The 20,837-nt window shown below is 34.8% G+C and overlaps 1 protein-coding gene across 3 annotated transcripts in view; it reads left to right on the forward strand.

Annotated features, from left to right (window-relative positions):
• LOC145287837 (kidney mitochondrial carrier protein 1-like) overlaps positions 1-20,837 on the forward strand; it is a 350,123-nt gene that overhangs the window by 37,222 nt on the left and 292,064 nt on the right. For 2 of the 3 annotated variants that reach the window (XM_080135708.1, XM_080135710.1), the window contains exon 2: positions 5,476-5,571. In XM_080135708.1, the coding sequence (XP_079991834.1) occupies positions 5,514-5,571 (58 nt within the window). In that variant the 5' untranslated portion in view covers positions 5,476-5,513. The remainder of the gene's footprint in view (positions 1-5,475; positions 5,572-20,837) is intronic. The other variant, XM_080135709.1, reaches the window with a different exon arrangement.

The following is a 20,837-nucleotide window of genomic DNA, read 5'->3' on the forward strand; positions in this document are numbered from 1 at the left end:
TTAAACAACGTGTATAGTTTAAATGAAAATATAATAACATAGTTACATTTTCAATAACGGGATTAAATTTAACCCATTTAAAGTTTATTAGGCAGAGTAAATTAAACCAAACTTTAGTGCTTAATAGTTTTTTCAGGTTAAAATTGAGTTTCACAATATTTTTAAATTATTTTTTTAGAATTCTGTTTTTTTGTTCTTGTAATTCAAATTATATTTCTCTTTTCTCTTCCACCTTATTCCCAAAGAAGAGACGTTGTGAGCCTGTCTCTGCTTTATTGTTAATTCCATGCAAGTGCCTGTCTAAGCTCCAATCTATGGTCCCCATCGCCAATCTTTCACGAAAAACGCCCATCTAGCTAAAACCACTGTTAATAATTTTCCCCACTCTTTATCTGTGCCTAAACTGAAACGTAGATTCCATGAACAAAGTTTCTTTCTCAGAACTGCACGCCTGTCGAACTTTCTTGCGTAAGTTTGTTTTCCAGCTGACTACAATTTGGTCGTCTTCAACGTAAACAAATTCTCGATGAACCGTCCCATTAACGATTACTAAGAAATTATCTCATTGACTACTATACACTCATCCTTATCCTCGAGTGGCCTCTGGGCCTTGATAAGTGATGACCCCTTAGGTGTATCAGAATTTTTGGGGAATTTTTGACACCGCTGACACAAAACTGCGAATAAAATATATAAAAACTCATAATTTCTCTTTTTAAAGTTGCTTTTCTTTATGGAATATACTTTCAAAATAAACTATTAAAGTTGTTTAAAAAATAATAAAGGTAACTTTGCTTGGGGGTTTCGTCAAAATGTCCGCTAACATGTCATTTGTAGGACAATAGATAATTTTTATGTCGCCGTTGTTTAGGGCGTTCCTGATGAAGTGGTATTTTATGTCTATATGCTTGCACCTCTGTCGGTGCACAGGATCCCTGGAAAGTGCTATTGCACTCTGGTTATCTTTGAATATCTTCATCGGTCTATAATTTTTGCATAGGTCCACTTCTGTGAGTAGTTGTAGGAAGTATATACTTTCTTGAGTAGTCTTCGCTAATGCCACATACTCGGCTTCGCATGTGGATAATGCTAACGTAGGTTGTCTTTTTGATTTCTATGAAATGGATGGGCCGTTTTTTGACAAACTGAAGCAGTACCCAGACCTACTGCATCTGTCACATTGATCTGGCGCCCAGTCGGCATCACTGCACACAATTAGCTGGAGTCCGTCGTTTGTTTTTGTATAGCTTAATTGATATCGCACAGTACTCCTTATGTATCTCAGTACATGCTTGGCTGCATGCATGTTCGCACGGTTTGGATAAATACTGGGATAATTTTCCGACAATATAACTTATATCTGGTCGTGTACAGATCATCAAATAAATTAAGCTACCGATGACTTCACAGTATTTTCTATGGTAGATCGTGTCGTTGGAGCTATTGTCGGTTAAATCCAACTTCTGCTCACGTGTTGTCCTGGGCTTACAGTCGGGCATGTTGAACCCTTCCAATATTTTTGTCGCATACCGTTCCTGGCTCATTAATATATATTTTTCGGTTATGTTGAAATCTATTCCTAGGAAATGCCAGAGTTTTCTGAGGTCTTTCATCTCAAATTTGGACATCAGCATCTGCTTGGTAGTGAATCATTATTATTAGTTGCAATAATTAAATCATCAACCCATGAGATGACAATGACTCGTTCTTTACTGCTGTGTCGTATGTAGATGCAATGATCTACTTTATTCTGAGTGAAGCCATTTTTGGTGAGCCGATTATGTAGGGTTTGGTTCCAGTTTCTGCCCGATTGTTTTAGGCCGTATAGGGATTTGTTTAATATACAGACTGGTTTCTCGCCTGTTTTCCATTTTACTTCAAATCTTTCTGGTTGCTCCATGTAAATTTCATGGTCGATAGAGACATGGAGATATGCTGTTTTTGCATCCATTTGATGTATAATGAGATCGTATTGGTTAGCCATTTGCATTAATATGCGGATTGATGTGATGTTGGCTGTTGATGAGAAAGTCTCTGTATAGTCTACTCCTTCGGTTTGATTATACCCCTTTGGGACAAATCTTGCTTTGTATTTTTGAGTTCTGTCAGGGTTTTCTTTAATTTTGTATACCCATCTGCCACTAATTGTTGTTTTACATTTAGGTAAAGATATTAGTTCATACACGTCATTTTCTTTTAGGGAATTGATTTCCTCCTGCATTGCTTTGATCCAGTGTTGTGCCGCTGGGGAGGTTGTAGCTTAGGTGCGTGGTACATCATGTGCAGCTTTGTAGCAGTAATCGACGTTGATTAGTATGTGACTGCTCTCGTCTTGAACTGTTGTTACATAGTCTTCTAAGTAGCTGGGTATCTTGTGTTTCCACTCAGGGTATCTCCGTGTATGGATATCCTCTTCCATGGCGTTGAGTGGTTCATCAACACTAGATTGTTTTGGGTTTTCTGTCAAATGTCTCTCGGGGAAAGTCTCCATCGTTATCATTTGGTGGGGAGGTTTGAGTTTGTTGTTCACTAGTGCTGTTGATAAATTTTACTTGTCTGTGTTTATACACTTTTCTGTTTTCTGGGTAGTAGATTAGGTATGCTGGGCTGTTTCTGTCATATCCGATAAATATTCCTTTCTCGCATTTGGGTCAAGTTTTCCTCCTTTTGTGTTAGAGTAGGCATAGCACACCGAGCTGAAAACGTGCATTTTTGAGAGGTCGGGTTTTCTGCCAGTTATCTCATAATGAGTTTGTTTTAAGCGGTTGTTGAAGCATCTGTTTCATATAACTGCAAATATCATAACAGCGTAAGTCTATAAAGTTTGGGACAAGGCGCTTTCTACGATCATGCATCTTGCCATTTCAAACAATGTTTGCCAATTTCTTTCAGCCGTTCTGTTCTGATGAGGTGAGTACGGCGCCAAAATTTCATGTTTTATTTTATTTTTGCGGAGTAGCTTCTGGAAGTCATTTGATTTGAACTCCGAGCCATTGTCCGATCTTAATATTTTTATTTTGCCGTGGGGGAAATGTCCGTGATGAATTCTTAATAGAATATACGAATACAGCGCCGGAAAAATCATCGGTGAACGAGACAGCATAGCGGTTTCCGCTTAAATCTGCTGGGTCTATTGGGCCAGCTAAGTTTGAATGTACTAAGTGTAATATACTGGTTGCCCGTTCATCAGTTTTTTTATTTCTGCTTTGGGGGAATTTCCCTTGAACGCAGATGTCATAGGTTCTGTTGCTGGAGTTTTTAGTTTTTATTTTCATTCCGTTGACGTTGACGGGTAGTTTTGCTACGTCTTCGTAGTTACAGTGGTCGAGTATTCTGTGCCACGTGTGGACGTCGTAGCATTGATGGCAGCTGTTTTCATCACTTTCATCCTCTACAGTCATTAGATAATATAATCTTTTGTGTACGTATATTTTAAATTTGGTTCCATTTTTGTGCATTAGTTCGTCTTCATTTTCTTTGAAGATGACTATTGCTCCATTTTAAGTGGCGATTTTCACAGAGGAAATATCTTGCGGATAGGTGGGTATCAGTAATGCAATTTTCTGGGTTACTGTGACACTGTCTCCATTTTGGTCTAGTAAACGTATTTCGGCATCTCCTCTTTTTAATGCTATACCGCTGGTTTTCGTTCCGTCCACTAATTCCATGTAATGGTTCTCTGGTTGGAATGTAGCATCGAAGTTTTTGAATTTCTTTCCTCTCTAATAATGCAGGAAGTTGCTCCCGCCTCAACTAGTAAGCCCATGGGTGATATCGCCTCTTGTCTGTAGTAGTCTTCCATTTTGAACGCGAATGTGTTTTCTTCGGTGTCCGCTACCTTTTCCATAGTATCCCTGCGTTTATAGCGGCAGGACTTTCTCTTATGAGTAGTGCTTTTACAGTAGTTACACCACTGTTTTCGCCTGTTGTTGTTGGAACACTCTTTGTATATATGTCCCTTCTCACTGCATGTAAAATACAAAGTGTCTCACTCGTTGTTTCGCTTGTCACAACTATCGTTTCTCAGAGTGTTTCTTAAAAAAGATGTCAGTTTCATGACGTTGTCACTGCTAGACTGATCTCTGTGCCTTAGCGTTTCTTCAAAGCTGTGAAGCTCGGTTTTAAATATAGAGAACATCAGTTCTTTGTTGCTGTGGGTTACATAGATAGAAAAAGGGTCGAACTGGCTCGGTAATCCCTTTAATATCATTGCGATGATTAAGGCATCATCTACTGTTTGTCCAGCATTTCTGAGAGCTGTTAAAACGGTTCCTGTTCTTATAATGTAGTCCGTAACGCTTTCATCAGTTTGCTTTTTAAGGGATGTCAGTTGGGTATATAAAGAAATAACTCTCGGTTTTCCTTTTCCTGCGTAGTGTTCGTGTTATATTCCTAGGGCTTGTCTTCCATTATCGGCGGCTTCTCTCATTATCAGAGATAGGCTTTTATCATCCAGGAACTGTACAAGCTCCACATAGGCTTCTTCGTTTCTCTCATTATCGTGTCCGTCTCTAACAGGATTTATGCCTAAAATGGTGTCTTTCAGGCCGAGCATGCATAGATGGCCTAAGAACTTAATTTCCCAAATTTCATATTTGGTTGTGTCCCCGTCAAATAGTAACCTGCTCTATCGGTTTCCATTATCACTCCTGAGCCCATAACCTGTTGAGTGGTGCATTTTAGGTGGAATTGAGATAGAAAATGGGTTAAGATTCAAAGAAGGAAGTATAGACACGTGTGGATGGATAGAGAGAAGAATATTATATATTTTATTGGGGCAAAAAAGGGATTGTGGGATTTTTACAATAAAGGGAAGACAATCACAGGAAGAGTTCCAGCGTAAAGAAATCATTTCGGGGCCATGTTACCACCGAGCAATGCCAATTAACGGGTCCTGCTAGTGTGTGTGTGTGTGTGTGTGTGTGTATATATATATATGTGTGTGTGTTTGTGTGTGTGTGTTTTTGCTATAGGAGATAAATTCTGTGCAATTTCTTCTACAATTTTTTATACAATTATACAAGGTTTTATAAGTTTGGAGTGGATTACTCAGACTTAGGGTTAGTGATAGGATAGGTAATTTTTTTTAACCTTTCAACATGAAAAATCTTCCATTCACCTAAAAACAAAGACACACACACTATATATATATAATGTAAAATTGTTTATGGAAAATATTTTACATTAAATTTGACATATGGGACAGGAAATTCATCTTTTGTTTCAGTTTTTTTTTAATGTTTTTTGTGCCATTAATCATTCACATTCCAAATTTTGTCAAGAAAATCTTCATAGAGAATGATTCCAAGCAAATCTCCCATTCTTGGGTTTAATAACTGAAGAGTCATTAACAGGCAGGAACAGACAAGCATAAATCTTGCATATTAGTATCTTTTATATTTTGTTAACTAGTTAAAATGTTCATGACGTTGATTGTTAACTATTTTTTCTTTTTTCTTTTCTTTTGGCACCAAGAAGGATTCACAGAGGCAAGAAAGTCAACCTGACACAGAATGAATGATTGGAGACCTTTTGTTTATGGAGGTCTTGCATCTATCACAGCTGAATGTGGTTAGTTTCTTTATCTTTTTCAATATAAATTCATGTTTCTTTCTTATGATCCGATTACTTCAAATCAAGATTTTATTTTCATTATGACAAAATCCTTTTAAGGTAGGAATATAAATCTTTGCAAAATATGATGTATCACTCAATGTAATCAAGGCATGTGTAGAGGAATTTGGGTAAGGAGCACCGGTTTGTGTAGACACCGAGTGAGTTGTTTCTCTTTGGAAGAAAAAAAGGATAGAGATGCTTTTGGCCTAAACAGAAATGTAAGGGTTTACCCATTGTCCCACTACAATACAAGGCACTGTTAATCACTTCTGAGTGAGTACCTGTATTGTAATGTTATATGACTTTTCATGTTTGTCAACGAGCAATAAAAATGCGTATTGATGTACTCGTGAATTATCTGAGTTTATTAAACATTTATGTCTGTAAACTTTTCTAGTTTCGGTGATTTGACTGACCATCACTTCCCTAACGTTTACCACATTGGTGACTCCAACTTGCAATTTAGAACACACGTAGCAGTAATTTGCATATTTTATAGGGAAAACGTGTAAATTTAAAATTTATCCCTTCGTTTAAAAATATTCCGAATTTTGCAGTCAAAGTAATTAGAACTAATTGTAAAATAAAGTAGAAACAAGTAAATTTATAAAAAAATAAAAAATCATAATATATTTCCGTAGATATAATTTGATAAAAATAAATAAAAGCTGGTTATGTTTTTGTGGCAGATTTTATTTTAGGAATGTAACATTTTCTATATTTTTTTCTCAACGAAATGTCTTTTCAATATGGCTGCTCGCTTCTTTCCAAAATCACGTTTAGCGCCTGCCTCGTGATTGGTTGGAGAACAGCTACGTCACTCGCTGTCTGCTTTTTTTCTCATGTATCAATAACGACTACTACTATAGTGTGCTATATCGTCCGACCACTGCTCGTTATAAAAAAAATAAAATAATAATAATAAAAAATAATCATAAAGAATTGTGAAATGGCGTCGTTTACATTGTCTAAATCCGATGGATGTACGAAATGACCCGGCCTTGTTTTTCGCACAGTTAGATCTATATTTTAGACAGAAAGTGATATCCGGGCAAATAGATAAGTTTTGTCAGGTAGCAGCTATCTTACCTCAAGATGTTATCGCTGAGGTGAGAGAATTAATAATATCCCCTCCCAAGGATAAACCATATGACATCTTCGAGAAAGAGTTACAACAGCTGTGACAGTTTCCATGCACAGGCGGATTTCACAGTTGTTGGAGCAGGAGAGTCTGGGGGATAGCACGCCATCACAGTTTTTCAAATGCCTGCAGAAGTTGGCACAGGAGGCAATAGATAAAAACATTGTCAAGCATATCTTCCTTCAGCGCATACCACCAGAATATAAGGTGGCAATTGCTGCATAGGATGAGTCCATGCCAGTCGAACGGTTGGCTGAAATAGCCAACCACATAGCTGACATAATGTCTACACAGTCGTCAACGGTGGCTGGTGTTGAGTGTCAGAGAAGGACGAGCTGCTATCAAAATTAATGGAGGGGCAGAAGAGATTGGAAGCTCACATGAATAAAATGATGGAAGACATTGCAAGGTTTACCTTAATAGACGTGGTGGGGCTCACAGCGACTCCAGAGAACGGGGGCAGGATAGGACAATATGTTGGAAGCACCAAAAGTTTGAGAGCAAAGCAAATTCATGTATCCCACCTTGTAGCTATAAGAGTCTGGGAAATGCCTAAACCAACAGAAGACTGTGGCATCAACTGTTGGTGCATCTCGCTCTGGCCGCCTATTGTATGTGGTAGGTAAAAACTCTGGAACATCCTTTTTAGTGGACAACGGGGCACAGGTGTCTCTCATTTCCGCAACTGCAGCTAACAAGAAATCTCCTCCCTGTAAGTTTGCACTACGAGCTGTAAATAGTTCATTAATACACTCATATGAGGAGAGGTGTATGGACCTCAATTTGGGCTTGCATAGAGCATTTACTCACATTTTTATAGTGGTTGATATAGACAGTGCTATCTTAGGTACTGAATTCTTGCAAGCATTGTGTTTAAGAGATCCAGAAACACATCTTACAACATGTGGTGTAGTCAGGGCTGGTACTCCATTATGTCCAGCAGTGATGCATGCGAACCAGGACAATGATTTTCTGAGTCTCTTGAAGGAATACCCTTCAATTTCTGCACCCTCCTTTCATAAGGAAGTTTTGTCACACTCCATCACACATTATATCGGAACAAAAGGTCCGCCAGTTTATCACAAAGCTAGTTGTTTAGCACTGGAAAAGATAGCACCTGCTGGGAATGAATTTCAGCAAATGATGAAGTTAGGCATAGTTCGCCCTTCAAAGAGCGAATGGGCTTCTCTGCTTCATCTAGTCAGCAAAGGCTCTAATACATGGTATGCATATGGGGACTACAGAGCACTGAATGCTGTTACCAAACCGGATATTACACATACCCAGTACCACACATCCAGGACATAACAGCAGTGGCCCAAAATAATTGTTTTTTTACAAAATTAGACTTAATCTGAGCATATCACCAAATACTGGTGGAGCCCGAACACATTCCCAAAACTGCTATCATTACACCATTCGGAATGTTCGAGTTTTTGTTGCTTTTTGGCTGCGAACTGCAACGCGCGGTTCATAGACCAGGTATTGTCGGATTTGCCATTCATCTGTGCATATATAGACGATGTACTCATAGCTAGCAAAAATAGACAGGTGCACATCGATCACATGCGCCAAGTATTTGAACAGCTGAAGCAAAACTGTGTTTTTGGTCAATCTGAAGTCACATTTTTGGGACACCATATCTCAGAGGAGGGAATTTCCCCATCGCCAGAAACAGTCAAGTCCATTCAGGATTTTCCTATTCCTGTTACTGTGAAACACCTGTGCCAATTCATTGGCTTAGTAAACTTTTACCGTAGGTTCCTTCCCGACTGTGCACAAGTACTTTTGCCATTGACAAACTTGTTTACAAATGTGAAAAACTGTGATATTGCACTTTCAGAGCATACAATAGGAGTGTTCAACAAGATAAAGTCTATGTTGCAGGAGACCATCAAATTGTCTCACATTCAACCCAATCATGAACTGTGCCTTGCAATAGATGCGTCTGCAATTGGTATTGGAGCAGTTCTACAAGAAAAATGTGATATGAATTGGAAATCCATTTCCTTCTTCTCCAGGAAATTAACAGAAACAGAAAAAAGCTACAGTATATTTTCCAAAGCTGCATTCTCCGCAATACGCCATTTCCGGCAACTCCTGGAAGGTCAGCAGTTCCATATCCTCACAGACCACAAACCTCTGTTAGACGATTCGCACTCTTCCTCAGACAAATATTCTCCCAGAGATTTGCCAGATGGATTATATCCTCCAATTTACATCGGCTATTTGGCATGTCAATGGAGCAGACAACATCCCAGCTGACACTTTATCGCGAGGAATCAATTCTTTTCTGTTGGAACCTTCCATTGATATCGACACCTTGTCTAACGAACAACAGAAGGATGAACACTTACAAAACCTCATGCAAAACAATACATGCATCTGGTGACGATTACCACCCTGCCAGCAACAAAAAGGTTGTGTGTGACACAAGCACGAACAAATTGCGTCCATACATCCCAGCTTCTTTATGCAAAAACATATTCAGTGCAGTGCATGGCCTATCGCATCCGGGAGCTAATCCATCCGTAAGGCTACTAACGGACTGATATGTCTGGCCACAGATCAAAGCAGATGTAAGAGCATGGGCGAAAACGTGTGTGCAGTGCCAAAAAGCCAAGGTTGGTTGACATACTCAAACTCCTCTAGGTACTTTTCCAGTTCCAGATGAGAGATTCAAGCGCACATTGACATCACCGGACCATTTCCTACATGTGAAGGTCAGTGCTATCTGCTGACATGTATCGACAGATTCTCGCGATGGTTCTAAGCTCTACCTATCCAGACATAATGGTGTACATTCCTTGCCGGCTGGGTGGAAAGATTCGGTGTCCCTGAAAACATAACAGCAGACAGAGGCCGACAGTTTGAGGTCGACTATTGAAACTTTTGGGTACCAGACACATCCACACTACGGTTTATCACCAAACGGCATGGTCGAGCGATTACATTGCAGCTTAAAAGCCTCTTTATGGGTGCAACTTACTAACAATGCAAAGTGGTTAGAACACCTTTCACTAATACTATTATGGCTGCACACCACAGTAAAGAGAGATATGGAGTGCTTAGCAGCAGAAGCCTTGTATGGAACCACATTGCGGTTACCATTACAATATTTTTTTTTGAAGCTTCAAAGAAGGTTTGGGATGTGACTGTTTGTCGACCAACAGCAAACCTGGCCAAGATGGTGTATTCTTCATCAGGAGTAAACAAAAACACAGACACATATGTACCTAAGAGGTTAGAAACTTGCACTCATGTCTTTATCTGTGATATGGCCAGGGTACATTCTCTGCAACCACCATATTGTGGTCCTTATAAAGTCATCGAGAGACACGGGGAAATTCTTCAATGTTCTTAATAAGAACAAAGAGCAGAGGGTTTCGGTCGACAGATTAACACCTGCAGCATTAGAAAAATATTTAGAAATGACACCCCCAAATGCTGTGCCTACAGATATGACACTTGAGAAGGTTGCCTCCCAGCAAAAGACACATTTAGGTAGACATGTCAGATGGCCTGCCCATTTCAAGGACTTTGTTTTGCGTGAATAGAATAATAATAAATGCTCATTTTTTTTTTCAGGTACTCTGTATTTTGCGGGGGAGTATTGTAGGGGAATTTGGGTAAGGAACACCAGTTTGTGAGCACCGGGTGAGTTGTTTCCCTTTGGAAGAAAAAGGGACAGAGATGCTTTTAGCCTAAACAAATGTAAGGGTTTACCCAGGTGTGAACATTGTCCCACTACGATACAAGTCACCGTCAACCCTTCTGAGTGAGTACCTGTATTATAATGTTATGACTTTTCATGTTTGTCAACGAGCAATAAAAATGCGTATTGATGTACTCGTGAATTATCTGAGTTTATTAAGCATTTATGTCTGTAAACTTTTCTAGTTTCAGTGATTTGACTCCCCATCAATTCCCTAACGTTTACAACACATGTATCAAAATTTGAACTCAATCAAATTATTACAAATTATAGTTATTTTAATGAAACTATTGTTGCAATTTTTCAAAATAATGGAAAAATCTGAATTTTGTGTGTTGATAAAATATTTTTTCTGATGAGGAAAAAATGGCTTGATAAATGTTATTAGAAATATTAGTTAGAAGGTGGTATGCTAACTTTCAACATAATTGTATAGACACTGCTTAATGCCCAAATTGAGCATTTTTTACCAGAAAATATTTAACAAAATGTGTACAAACTTATTTTAGCTGATTATAAATATAAGTTGTGTTATATAGCAAACGCAGTATATTCACCACTTTGCATGAACATGTAGCAGAGGAGAGATCGAGTGAGAGCAAATTTACATATAAATCGACTCCCGCAAAGAGCATAAACCGGTTGATGTCTAAAAGGCAAACAACACATGCTGAGTATCTATGAACAGACTTCGATAAAGTGGTGACCCCTTCTTCAACAAACACATTATCCATGTACAAAAAAAACACAATTCGGCCTAACATCAGTTGTAACATCCTACTGGAATTACAAAAGAGCAACTGGCTTTAAAAAAAAAAAAAAAAAAAGATTCTTTTATCTCTACCGCTATTTGCAGAAGATGCGAAATTATGGTTTGCACAAGTGGATGTTTTTTTTTTTTTTTTAATTCACAATGTCCCCCCACATAATCAGCTATGCATTTTGTGTTGTGGTATTCCAGCACCATCAGCTAAAACAGTTCAGGAAAACACCTCCAGGAAAAACAAAAGAAAATTCTTGCTTCCGTAAAAGTATACAAACGAAATTTCTTGCTTTTGTAAAAGTATACAAACAAAATTTCTCGCTTATATAAAAGTATACAAACGAAATTTTATGTTTTTATAAAAGTATACAAAGGAATTTTCTAGTTTTATAAACGAAATTTCTCATCAAATACAAAACTTATTTAACGAAGAGCAAAAATTCATCCAACACAGACATCTCGTTGTATGTCTCACAGCTTCAGACATATTTTTCAAGACTAGCTCCCCTGTGTCCTCATCCATAAATGATTTCAGTACGTCCCGAGAGATATAGATAAATGGACTCGTGTATTCATTCGAAATGACGCGGTCCGTGAACCTTTGAGCCCTCCCTATCTAGGGCCATTCAAAGTTTTTGGAAAAAAAAAAAGATTTCAAACTGAATATAAATGGTCGCACCGAGATGGTGTCTTTGGACAGATTAAAGAAAGCCCATATTGAGTGCGAAACCACTGTGTTGGATGTGCCTGACACAGACATTTTTAACTCTTTACAGTCACCGATAAAAACAACTGAACAAACAACTAACAACCATGGCAGAAATAATATTGGAATTCTCACCAAAACCCAAGCAACAAACCTGGACGCTTATGGATATTTGTCAAGCACATAAAATCCACGGTCATCAATAAAAATCACAATGGAAGAAGTCACAGTTTAAAAAGAGTTAGCTGCGACACGCACATTGAAAAACTCGACGACTGGACATTCATTGATTCAACCAATGCATAGGGAACCCAATCAATATGAACGACACACATCGACATCGGTACAGACTCGCTTGTACTTGGCACTGCAGACTCACTTGCAAGCCTTTGTGTAACTGACTTCAACCACAGCATACCGTCAATCTTGACAAATATCTTCACAACACATATGATACAATTAACAAGTGCAGACTCACTCACACTCATCATTCTATGATCACCTTCTGCTACAGACACATTAGTGTCAAACGATGGTGATACTCCCACCACCGTTCTTAGTGAGGGAACCCTGTAGCAGAGCAGAGATTTTGCGAGATTGAGCGAGAGATAGGCTAATTTACATATAAATCAACTCGCACAAAGAGCAAAGAGCATAAACCGATTGATGTCTAAAAGGCAAACAACACATGCTATCTGAGTATCCACCACGATGAACGGACCTGGCTAAAAACATTTGTTAATGAGAAAGCTATGTTCAGAGTAGGTGCTACATTTATCCACAGTTGATGAAAAACAACATTGCATGCAAGGTGTTCTGTTCATTGATTCTTTTGAAAAAGTAACAACCATTGATAGCAAATATTATATGGCATTATTGGTGCCTTTTGAAGAAAGAAATTGTCAAGAAACATCCACAAATAAAGAAAAAGAGAAAAGTTGATGACAGTAGTAACAAAACTACATTGAATTGCTTTTCTACCTACCTTTTAATTCAGATATTGTCCCCAGCAAATACTGGTTGTTTTCAAACCTGAAAAGAATACTCCAATTTGGTTCCAATAAATTGGAAATTGAGATGTATTTTGATAAGTGTTCTACAAGAAAGTATTCAATCGTCAAAGAAGCTTTGCAATCAATGTATTTTATCCTAGGAAATTCTATGTTGATGAATAAAGTTGACTTTTCCTTAAAATTTGTTGATTTATTTGTTAGGCCCAGCCCTTATTAAATGATGTGTTTGATTTGCAAAACATAATTGAAACACCAAATTTATCTGCTAGTTCAATTATGACTGTTCAAAGTTTGTTGTAAATGCGTTGGCTTGTGTACAAAAGCCAATTTTCAGTTTACAATTAAAACTTGCCAACTTCAATCAAGTGTAAAATCTTTACAAATGTATTGTCATCTTGTGGTAAATAAAAACAGATAATGGAAGCAATAATGATTAGATCACACCAGTCTAAAAATGGAATCTCTAGCACATTAGTTAGACTTTTCTTTTAAAAGTAAATTGGTAAAAACTGACAATTTAATAAGGCAAAAATTAATAAAACTAGTCAAAATTATGTTACTAAAATTGCTGTAAAAAAGTGGGAAAAGTTAAAAGCTTTGCCTTTGTAATATCTAAACTTTTGTCATTATATTTTAACATGAGTGAATTTATTGAGCTTTTAATTTGAAAAACAAGGAGTCAACAACCGTTATAAATTTGTTCTCTATATAATTAAAATGAACTCATTTTTTCCGTGTGAGTTTAACCTTAATAGGATTAAAAATCATGACATTACATTCAAATGTAATGTCCTCACACTTCAGCACAGGATTTGAGGTGTGCTATAGGCCTACTACCCTTACAGTTCTTTGATATTCGTACATTTCTATACATTTCCAGTGAGAGTTCACTGCCACAATCGGTTAGAATCAATGGATTCGATTCATACTCTGCACGCGACCACTTAACACCGCTGCGGATACGTCCACAGGGGAATATATGCGGAACACCGGTTTGAGTTCTTAGTTGCTTTAAAAATATGGATTGACATTTTTCCATCGGGTGAAACGCGACTTTACATTCCAGTTATACTGGGGGTTACTTGTGCCATTTTATAAATTTCTTCTTTTTCACTTTTTTTTCCTCCCTTTATATTTTTTCTCTTTTTGTAGGTAGATGGGGGGTTGCGATTCGAAGGATTAATTAAACGAAACGAACTAACATTGGATTCCAGTTTTTACGAGAAACTTTAGCAGTCAGCCGCCAGCGTTCTTCAAATCTTGCACCGATTTGTCGCTTTAATATTTTATTTACTGCTGACTTCCTATTTTCGGATTAGTTACTTATTCATTATTTATTTCTATACATTGCATTTCTGAGAGTTTCATTAGCACAATTACTACTACGCTATCGATACTGGAATCAGACGACATTCAAATTGGTTAACAGCGACCAACATTAAAAAAAAAATAAAAAACACGGTCAGTTTTCTGGTTTTATTTATTCATGTTTTTTTTCTTTTTCATTGAAACAAAGAAAAATATATAGATAAAATCTAATAAACATATTTTCATTATACACGGTAAGTTTTATTTTTTTGAATTTGGTTTTTCCATTTAAAAAAAAACAAAAAAATTAGATTTAAATAAACATATTTGCATTTTACGCGGTAACTTTTGGGGTTTTTTCCTTTGGTATTCTTTCACGTTCGTTTTGTTTTTATTCCTTTCAATTTTACGCGTCATATATTATCTAAACCAGGGAGGGGGGCATCTATAAATAGAAAAGCTAAAATGTGTGTGTGTGTGTGTGTGTGTGGGTGTTCCTTCATCCTAAACTCGGCCTCCTCCTGCTACTACGACAATGACATGTTTGACCTAGAAAACGTTGACGTTAATTTCAACCACCTGCAAGTGTTTTTAAAGGGTTAATTTTATCCGTTCTCAATTGTGTCTCTTTGCCGTAGAGGTAATGTGTCAGGCATTTTTTTCCGCTTTAGCCTCGATGCTTCGGGTTCGAACTTGTCTTCCTACCTAAACCTTTTTTCCTCTTTTACACCTTTTTTTTCCTTTTTTTTTTGTTTTTAACATTTGTTCGCAGTTTTGCTTTGTTTTGGTTTTTCTAATTTTTTACAACATCGTGTTTTTTTTATAATATTAAAACAGGGTCCCCTCCCCCCTCGTACATACACATCTCCAAACACCCAAGCAACGCCGGGTACCCCCCGCTAGTTCAAAATAAATCGTAAATTATATCTTATTTTGTTTCAAGCAAATACTTATTAAAAAAAATTTGAAATGAGTAAAAATATTTTATTTCAACTTGTCCTCCTGCAGTTCTTCTCCTAAGTGATTTGCAATCAGAACTATTATTTTTTTTTATGCTTCGATTATAATAAATACATCTTGGGAATTCTAAATTCTACCATTATTTAAAATGGATGTTAGATTAAAATCCTTATATATATATGTATATATATACTAGCTATACCTGGCCACGTGTTGCTGTGGCTCAGTTTGTTAAAATGGAACACATTCCTCATAAAAAATTGCATTTTGTATTGTTATTTTATTATTTTTGCAATTTTTTTTTATCAATAAAAGTTGGGGTTTTTTCCCCAAGCAAAGGTGAATTTTTTACCATAAATTGTTAGGTGAAAGTTTTTTTTTTTTTTTTAAAGAAAGTTGGCAGTAAACATTTCTTTTTGAAAACAGAATTTTTATTATAAAAAGAAAAGATGAATGTTTTATATGAACACTGTAAATAGTTAGGTGAAAGTAGAAATAAGTTAGATTTTTTTTTTTTCAAGAGAATGTACAAATTTTTTTTTGTCAATAGATGTTAAGAAAATAAACGGAAAAAATACTCCCATCATTAATTAATTTTGCAAAAAAATAAATAAAATGTTGGTTTAGTGTTTCAACATTTGAACAACGCTCAGCTGAATCCGGTGATTGCCGGTCGAACCCTAAACTAATTGGAATCTGGTGTGGGGAGGGGGGTTTAAATTCTGCATGAGTACCATTCTTTTTAATTTTGTCCTTTGTTCAATTTTTTGTGTGGGCTTTTAGCGCTAGCAAACTAACAAATTTAACCAAAATGCAAAAAATTCAACAATTAAATAATTTTAATAAGTGCCCAGCTCCTAATACAAATCCTAGTAAATCAATCGCCCTTATTGGAAACACTGAAAGAAAGGACGAAACCAAATTATTGCCAGTATGTTTGGGAGAGGTTCTATAGGTGTATCAGAAAGTGGCCATTAAAAATGATGATCAGAACCTTAATAATTCAACTTACTATTTTTTTAAGCTTATAACTACTTGGAAATACAATTCAAACCTTAATTTTTTTTTCAATTAAAGGAGCAAAGACCAAATTTTTAAAAAATAACAGGTTTACTAGCAAATTATGCAATATTTGTTTCTTTAAAGTGGTTTTCTTTTTAAAAAAATATAAAGAAAATCAATATATTTTGACTTCCTTATAAATATATGTATATATATATGCCAAAAAAATCACTTACCTAAAAAAAATATTTAATGGGTAGTTCCATTCGTCATTGTTAAGAATTTATCCATATTTATATTTTAAATTCCATGAATTTTTTGAATATAAGGATTTTTTAAAGCGAGGGTCCTAGAAAATCGTATTTTTGTAACATGTTTTGCGCGAAGTGTTAAATAGCTGCTGCTGCTAAAATGAAATTTATGAAGTATGGTTTCGTCCAAGGGCATAAATAATATCTCTTTTTTATTGTGTGTGTTAACCAAAATTAGTATTTTTACGGAGGCGTAGTTAAAAAAGAAATGCACATTCACTCATAAGTTTTTCCCCTAGAACAAAAAATCCGCTTCATCGATTTTTTAAAAAATTCTTTTAATGAAATACACAAATTTTTGATTGATATATTTTAATACTTCTTCATCAACTAATTTTATTTTTTTTAATATCTAAAAAAAGAAAACATTCAATGAGATAGAAAAATTTGCCGTCAGCGTCTGGTATTTACTTGACAATGTAAGCATAACATGAGCTTTCATTTAAAAAAAAAATCAAAGTGTTTTTTTTTAAAAAAAAAAAGGTTTTACACTTTGGGCTTTACAGGTAAATTTCCCAAAAACTATTCTTTTTTTTGTTTTAAATTGGAATATTTTCTTTTATCTTCAATTGGTGATATATAAAACTTTGACACATAAATTATTAAAATTTTAATAAACATTTCAAAATGGGGGTGTGAATTTGAAAAAAAAAAAAACGTTTGTGTAAAATATTATATTTGGTTTATTCGAAAGAGCATAAAATTTCACATTGACCCTGAAAATATCGGAAAAATTGAACCAATAGAAAAATTTGGATAGATTTTTAAAGTTTAAAAATTGAAAAATATTTAACTCATAAAATTCTATTGATTTTATTATGTAAATAAATGGCTACATGAAGGCACGCCGGATTTTGTAAACATTTTGTAAACATTGTTTTTTAAAAAATAAAAAATAATATTTATTATTTTTTAAACAACTTTAATAGTTTATTTTAAAAGTATATTCCATATAGAAAATAAACAACTCACTTTAAAAAGAGAAATTACAGTTTTTTTTATATTTTATTCGCAGTTTTCTGTTAGGGGTGTCAAAAATTCCTCCAAATTTCTGATACATCTAGAGTTTCTATTCTTTTTTTTTTTCTTTTTAATTTTGGTAAATTTATTCTTTCCCTTTCTGGAAGCAATCGTTCGCCCATATAATGATGTCTCACCAAGATTTGGATAGCAAGTGCGTGGCGTCTCCAATTTCGGCAATAAAGTGTAGAAACACCCCAGATTTTTATGGGTCGCTATTTTTGCCATAAATTGTTAGGTGAAAGGTTTTTTTGTTTTTTTTTCAGGAAAACTTGCACTTTTTTTTTTTTTTTTTTTAAAGAAAGTTGGTAGTAAACGTTTCTTTTGGAAAACAGAATTTTGTACTCCTTGGGCGTTGAGTTCCATGGCGACCAGCATAAAAAAACACGCATCGCTCCCTTTCTGACTCAAGCGCACATAACACTTTTTTTTATTTTCTGACGTTGTCGTAGTAACTAAACGATTATTTGTCACATTTATTTTGAAAAAAGTTTTATTCTTTATGAATATTAAAAGAAAAATTACTAAACATTTATTAATAATGCCTCACTTTTGCATACATTTGTTTTTAAATTTCTTTTTAAATGACGACTTTTATCGACTTTTTTTTAATAGCATTTGCGGATGGGTATGCTGACATTTGTTTTTTTTATTTCTTTTTAAATGACTTTTATTTTAATAGCGTTTGCGGAAAACGAAAAAAAATAACTAAGCCATACTGACAATTTCTCGGTATCTTGACTTTGATAAAATTTATTTGTTAAAATATTTGTAAAAGTGAGAATTATCAGTAAATGGTTTAGTTATTTTTTTTGTTTTCGTTTTTTACCCATCCGCAAATGCTATTAAAAAAAAGAAAGTCGATAAAAAGTCATTTAAAAAGAAATTAAAACAAATGTCAGCATACCCATCCGCAAATGCTATTAAAAAAAAGTCGTCATTTAAGAAATTTAAAAACAAATGTCTTTAAAAGTGAGGCATTATTAATAAATGTTTAGTAATTTTTCTTTTAATATTCATAAAGAGTAAAAATGGAATGGAAATTTAAATTTCGCTCCGTTTTAATCTTTTTTTTTAATTGTGCTTCTCCCAAACAAATATAATCAAGAAAATAACATTCAACAATTGTACTTTATATATATAAAACATGAAATATTAAAGAATATATATATATTAACGAAAGAGAAATAATTCCATTTTTAAATGAAAAAACTCAATGTCAATATAAAAGTTCCGTTTAGTGATGAGAAAAAACTCAATGTCAATATAAAAGTTCCGTTTAGTGATGTCACGTGATGACACGCGGTGTGAAATAATTGTCCCCAAATAAAAAAAATGGCCCATCCGTACAAAGAAAACCAAATATTTATTATAGAAAAATTATGTATAATGTTATAATTACAAAGAGATATATAGAAACACGCATGCGTACCGTAAACATATTATACCAAAATGTGGAAGCCATCCGTCCAGTGGTTATTTAGACTATTAATTACGAACAAACCAAGAGTTACATTTTTATATATATATTTTTTATATATATATATATATATATATATATATATATATATATATATATATATATATATATAAAAATAATCTATAAGTTAAAGGTCTAGAATTTATAGCCAACTTAATATTTGACACTGTTGTTAAAAGTTCAAAATAGCTAAGTCTAGATCTTCCTATGACCTTGAATAGACAACCCTTAAGAACTCTTATCAATCTCTTCCAAGCCGAACCAACCCACGCAGAATATAAAGGGATTTTGATATGTCGGATATCTAATTTCTCTAGTTCTTCCTGAAACGTCTTTGACTGTAGAGAACTTTCAAGAATACAACCTGCCTTTTTAAAGGTTTTAGCGTTATCACTGTATAAAAATTGAGGTATAGAATACATGTTGCAAAATCTCTGAAAGGCCAGCATAAAATTTTGGGTGGACATATTGGGTAACAGTTCGAAATGGACTGCCCTTATGTTAAGACAAGTAAATATTAAAACAAACATTTTTACTGTACTTCCACCCACTTTATTCTTTACCCACAAATGACCTGTGTAGTCGATTCCCACATGATTGAAAGGTTTCACTAAATTGACATGATGCCTAGGCATATCCACAACTTTAGGATATTTATAAGCCAAAGCATTATACTTTTTGCAGGTTGAACAATTATTTATTTCTGCCTTTACAACAGACAAACCTTGGGGAATCAACACACCTTGCTCTTGCAAATAATTTAATGTGGTACCTATTCCCATGTGTTGCACCTTAGCATGTCAATAGTTAATGAATAAGGACGTAAATTTATTCCTTTTAGGCAATAATACAGGGTTATATACTTCATAGTTGAAATATAGGCATTTGCTTATCCTCCCTTGAGATCTCAAAATTCCATCAGAGTCTATGAATAAATTTAAATTTGAAACCAAAGTGGGGACATTTTTATTACTTTTGTCCTGTGATTTCAAAAAGTCAATCTCCTTGAAGAACTGCTCATTCTGTATTAACCTTATCCAGTACATTTTTGCTTTCTTCAATGGATTAACACCATTTTTTTTCTTACAAAACGGTTTGAACAATAAACTTGTTATTCTCAATAATTTATTATAATCAGAATATTTTTCAATGTCAAAAATGGCAGTTTTTGTTTTAATTATTTGATTACAATTAACATTTACTGTTCCTTTATGGTCAGGTGAAATACTCATTAAAGGGTATTTAGGTCAATTTTTAAATTTGTTGGTAAGCCAACTTGGTCCTTCCAACCATAATTTTCTATTTCTTAAATATTTATCGTAAGATATTCCCCTAGTTAACATATCAGCCGGATTTTGATCTGTACGAACATAGTGAAACATTATTGGTAGTTTAAATTCATCCTCAAGAGCTTTTATTAATCCATTTACTTTGAATATTCTATTTTTAACAAATTTAGATTTTACTTTACTTTCTTTTGTGATTAGCCAATTTAAAACCACTTGAGCATCCACGCATATATTAATAAATTGAAACTGAATATCTTCATAAGTTTCAATTAATGTTGGAAGACATTTTAATGCCAGTATTACTCCCATTAGTTCCAAAGTAGGGACACTAAGTTCATTACCTTTCCTTAACGGGGACAATTTAGATTTAGCAAATAAAAACAAACTTGTTTTTTCGTTTGAGCAGCCATATATTACGAACCCATAAGCTTCTGTTGAACTATCACAGAATAAGGTTCATTATCATTAATTGCAGCTCTTGGAAAAGACAACTCTGGCAACATTTCGAAATCT

This window comes from Euprymna scolopes, chromosome 11 (assembly GCF_053919585.1).
Source record: "Euprymna scolopes isolate OS-2025 chromosome 11, ASM5391958v1, whole genome shotgun sequence".
NCBI lineage: Eukaryota > Metazoa > Mollusca > Cephalopoda > Sepiida > Sepiolidae > Euprymna > Euprymna scolopes.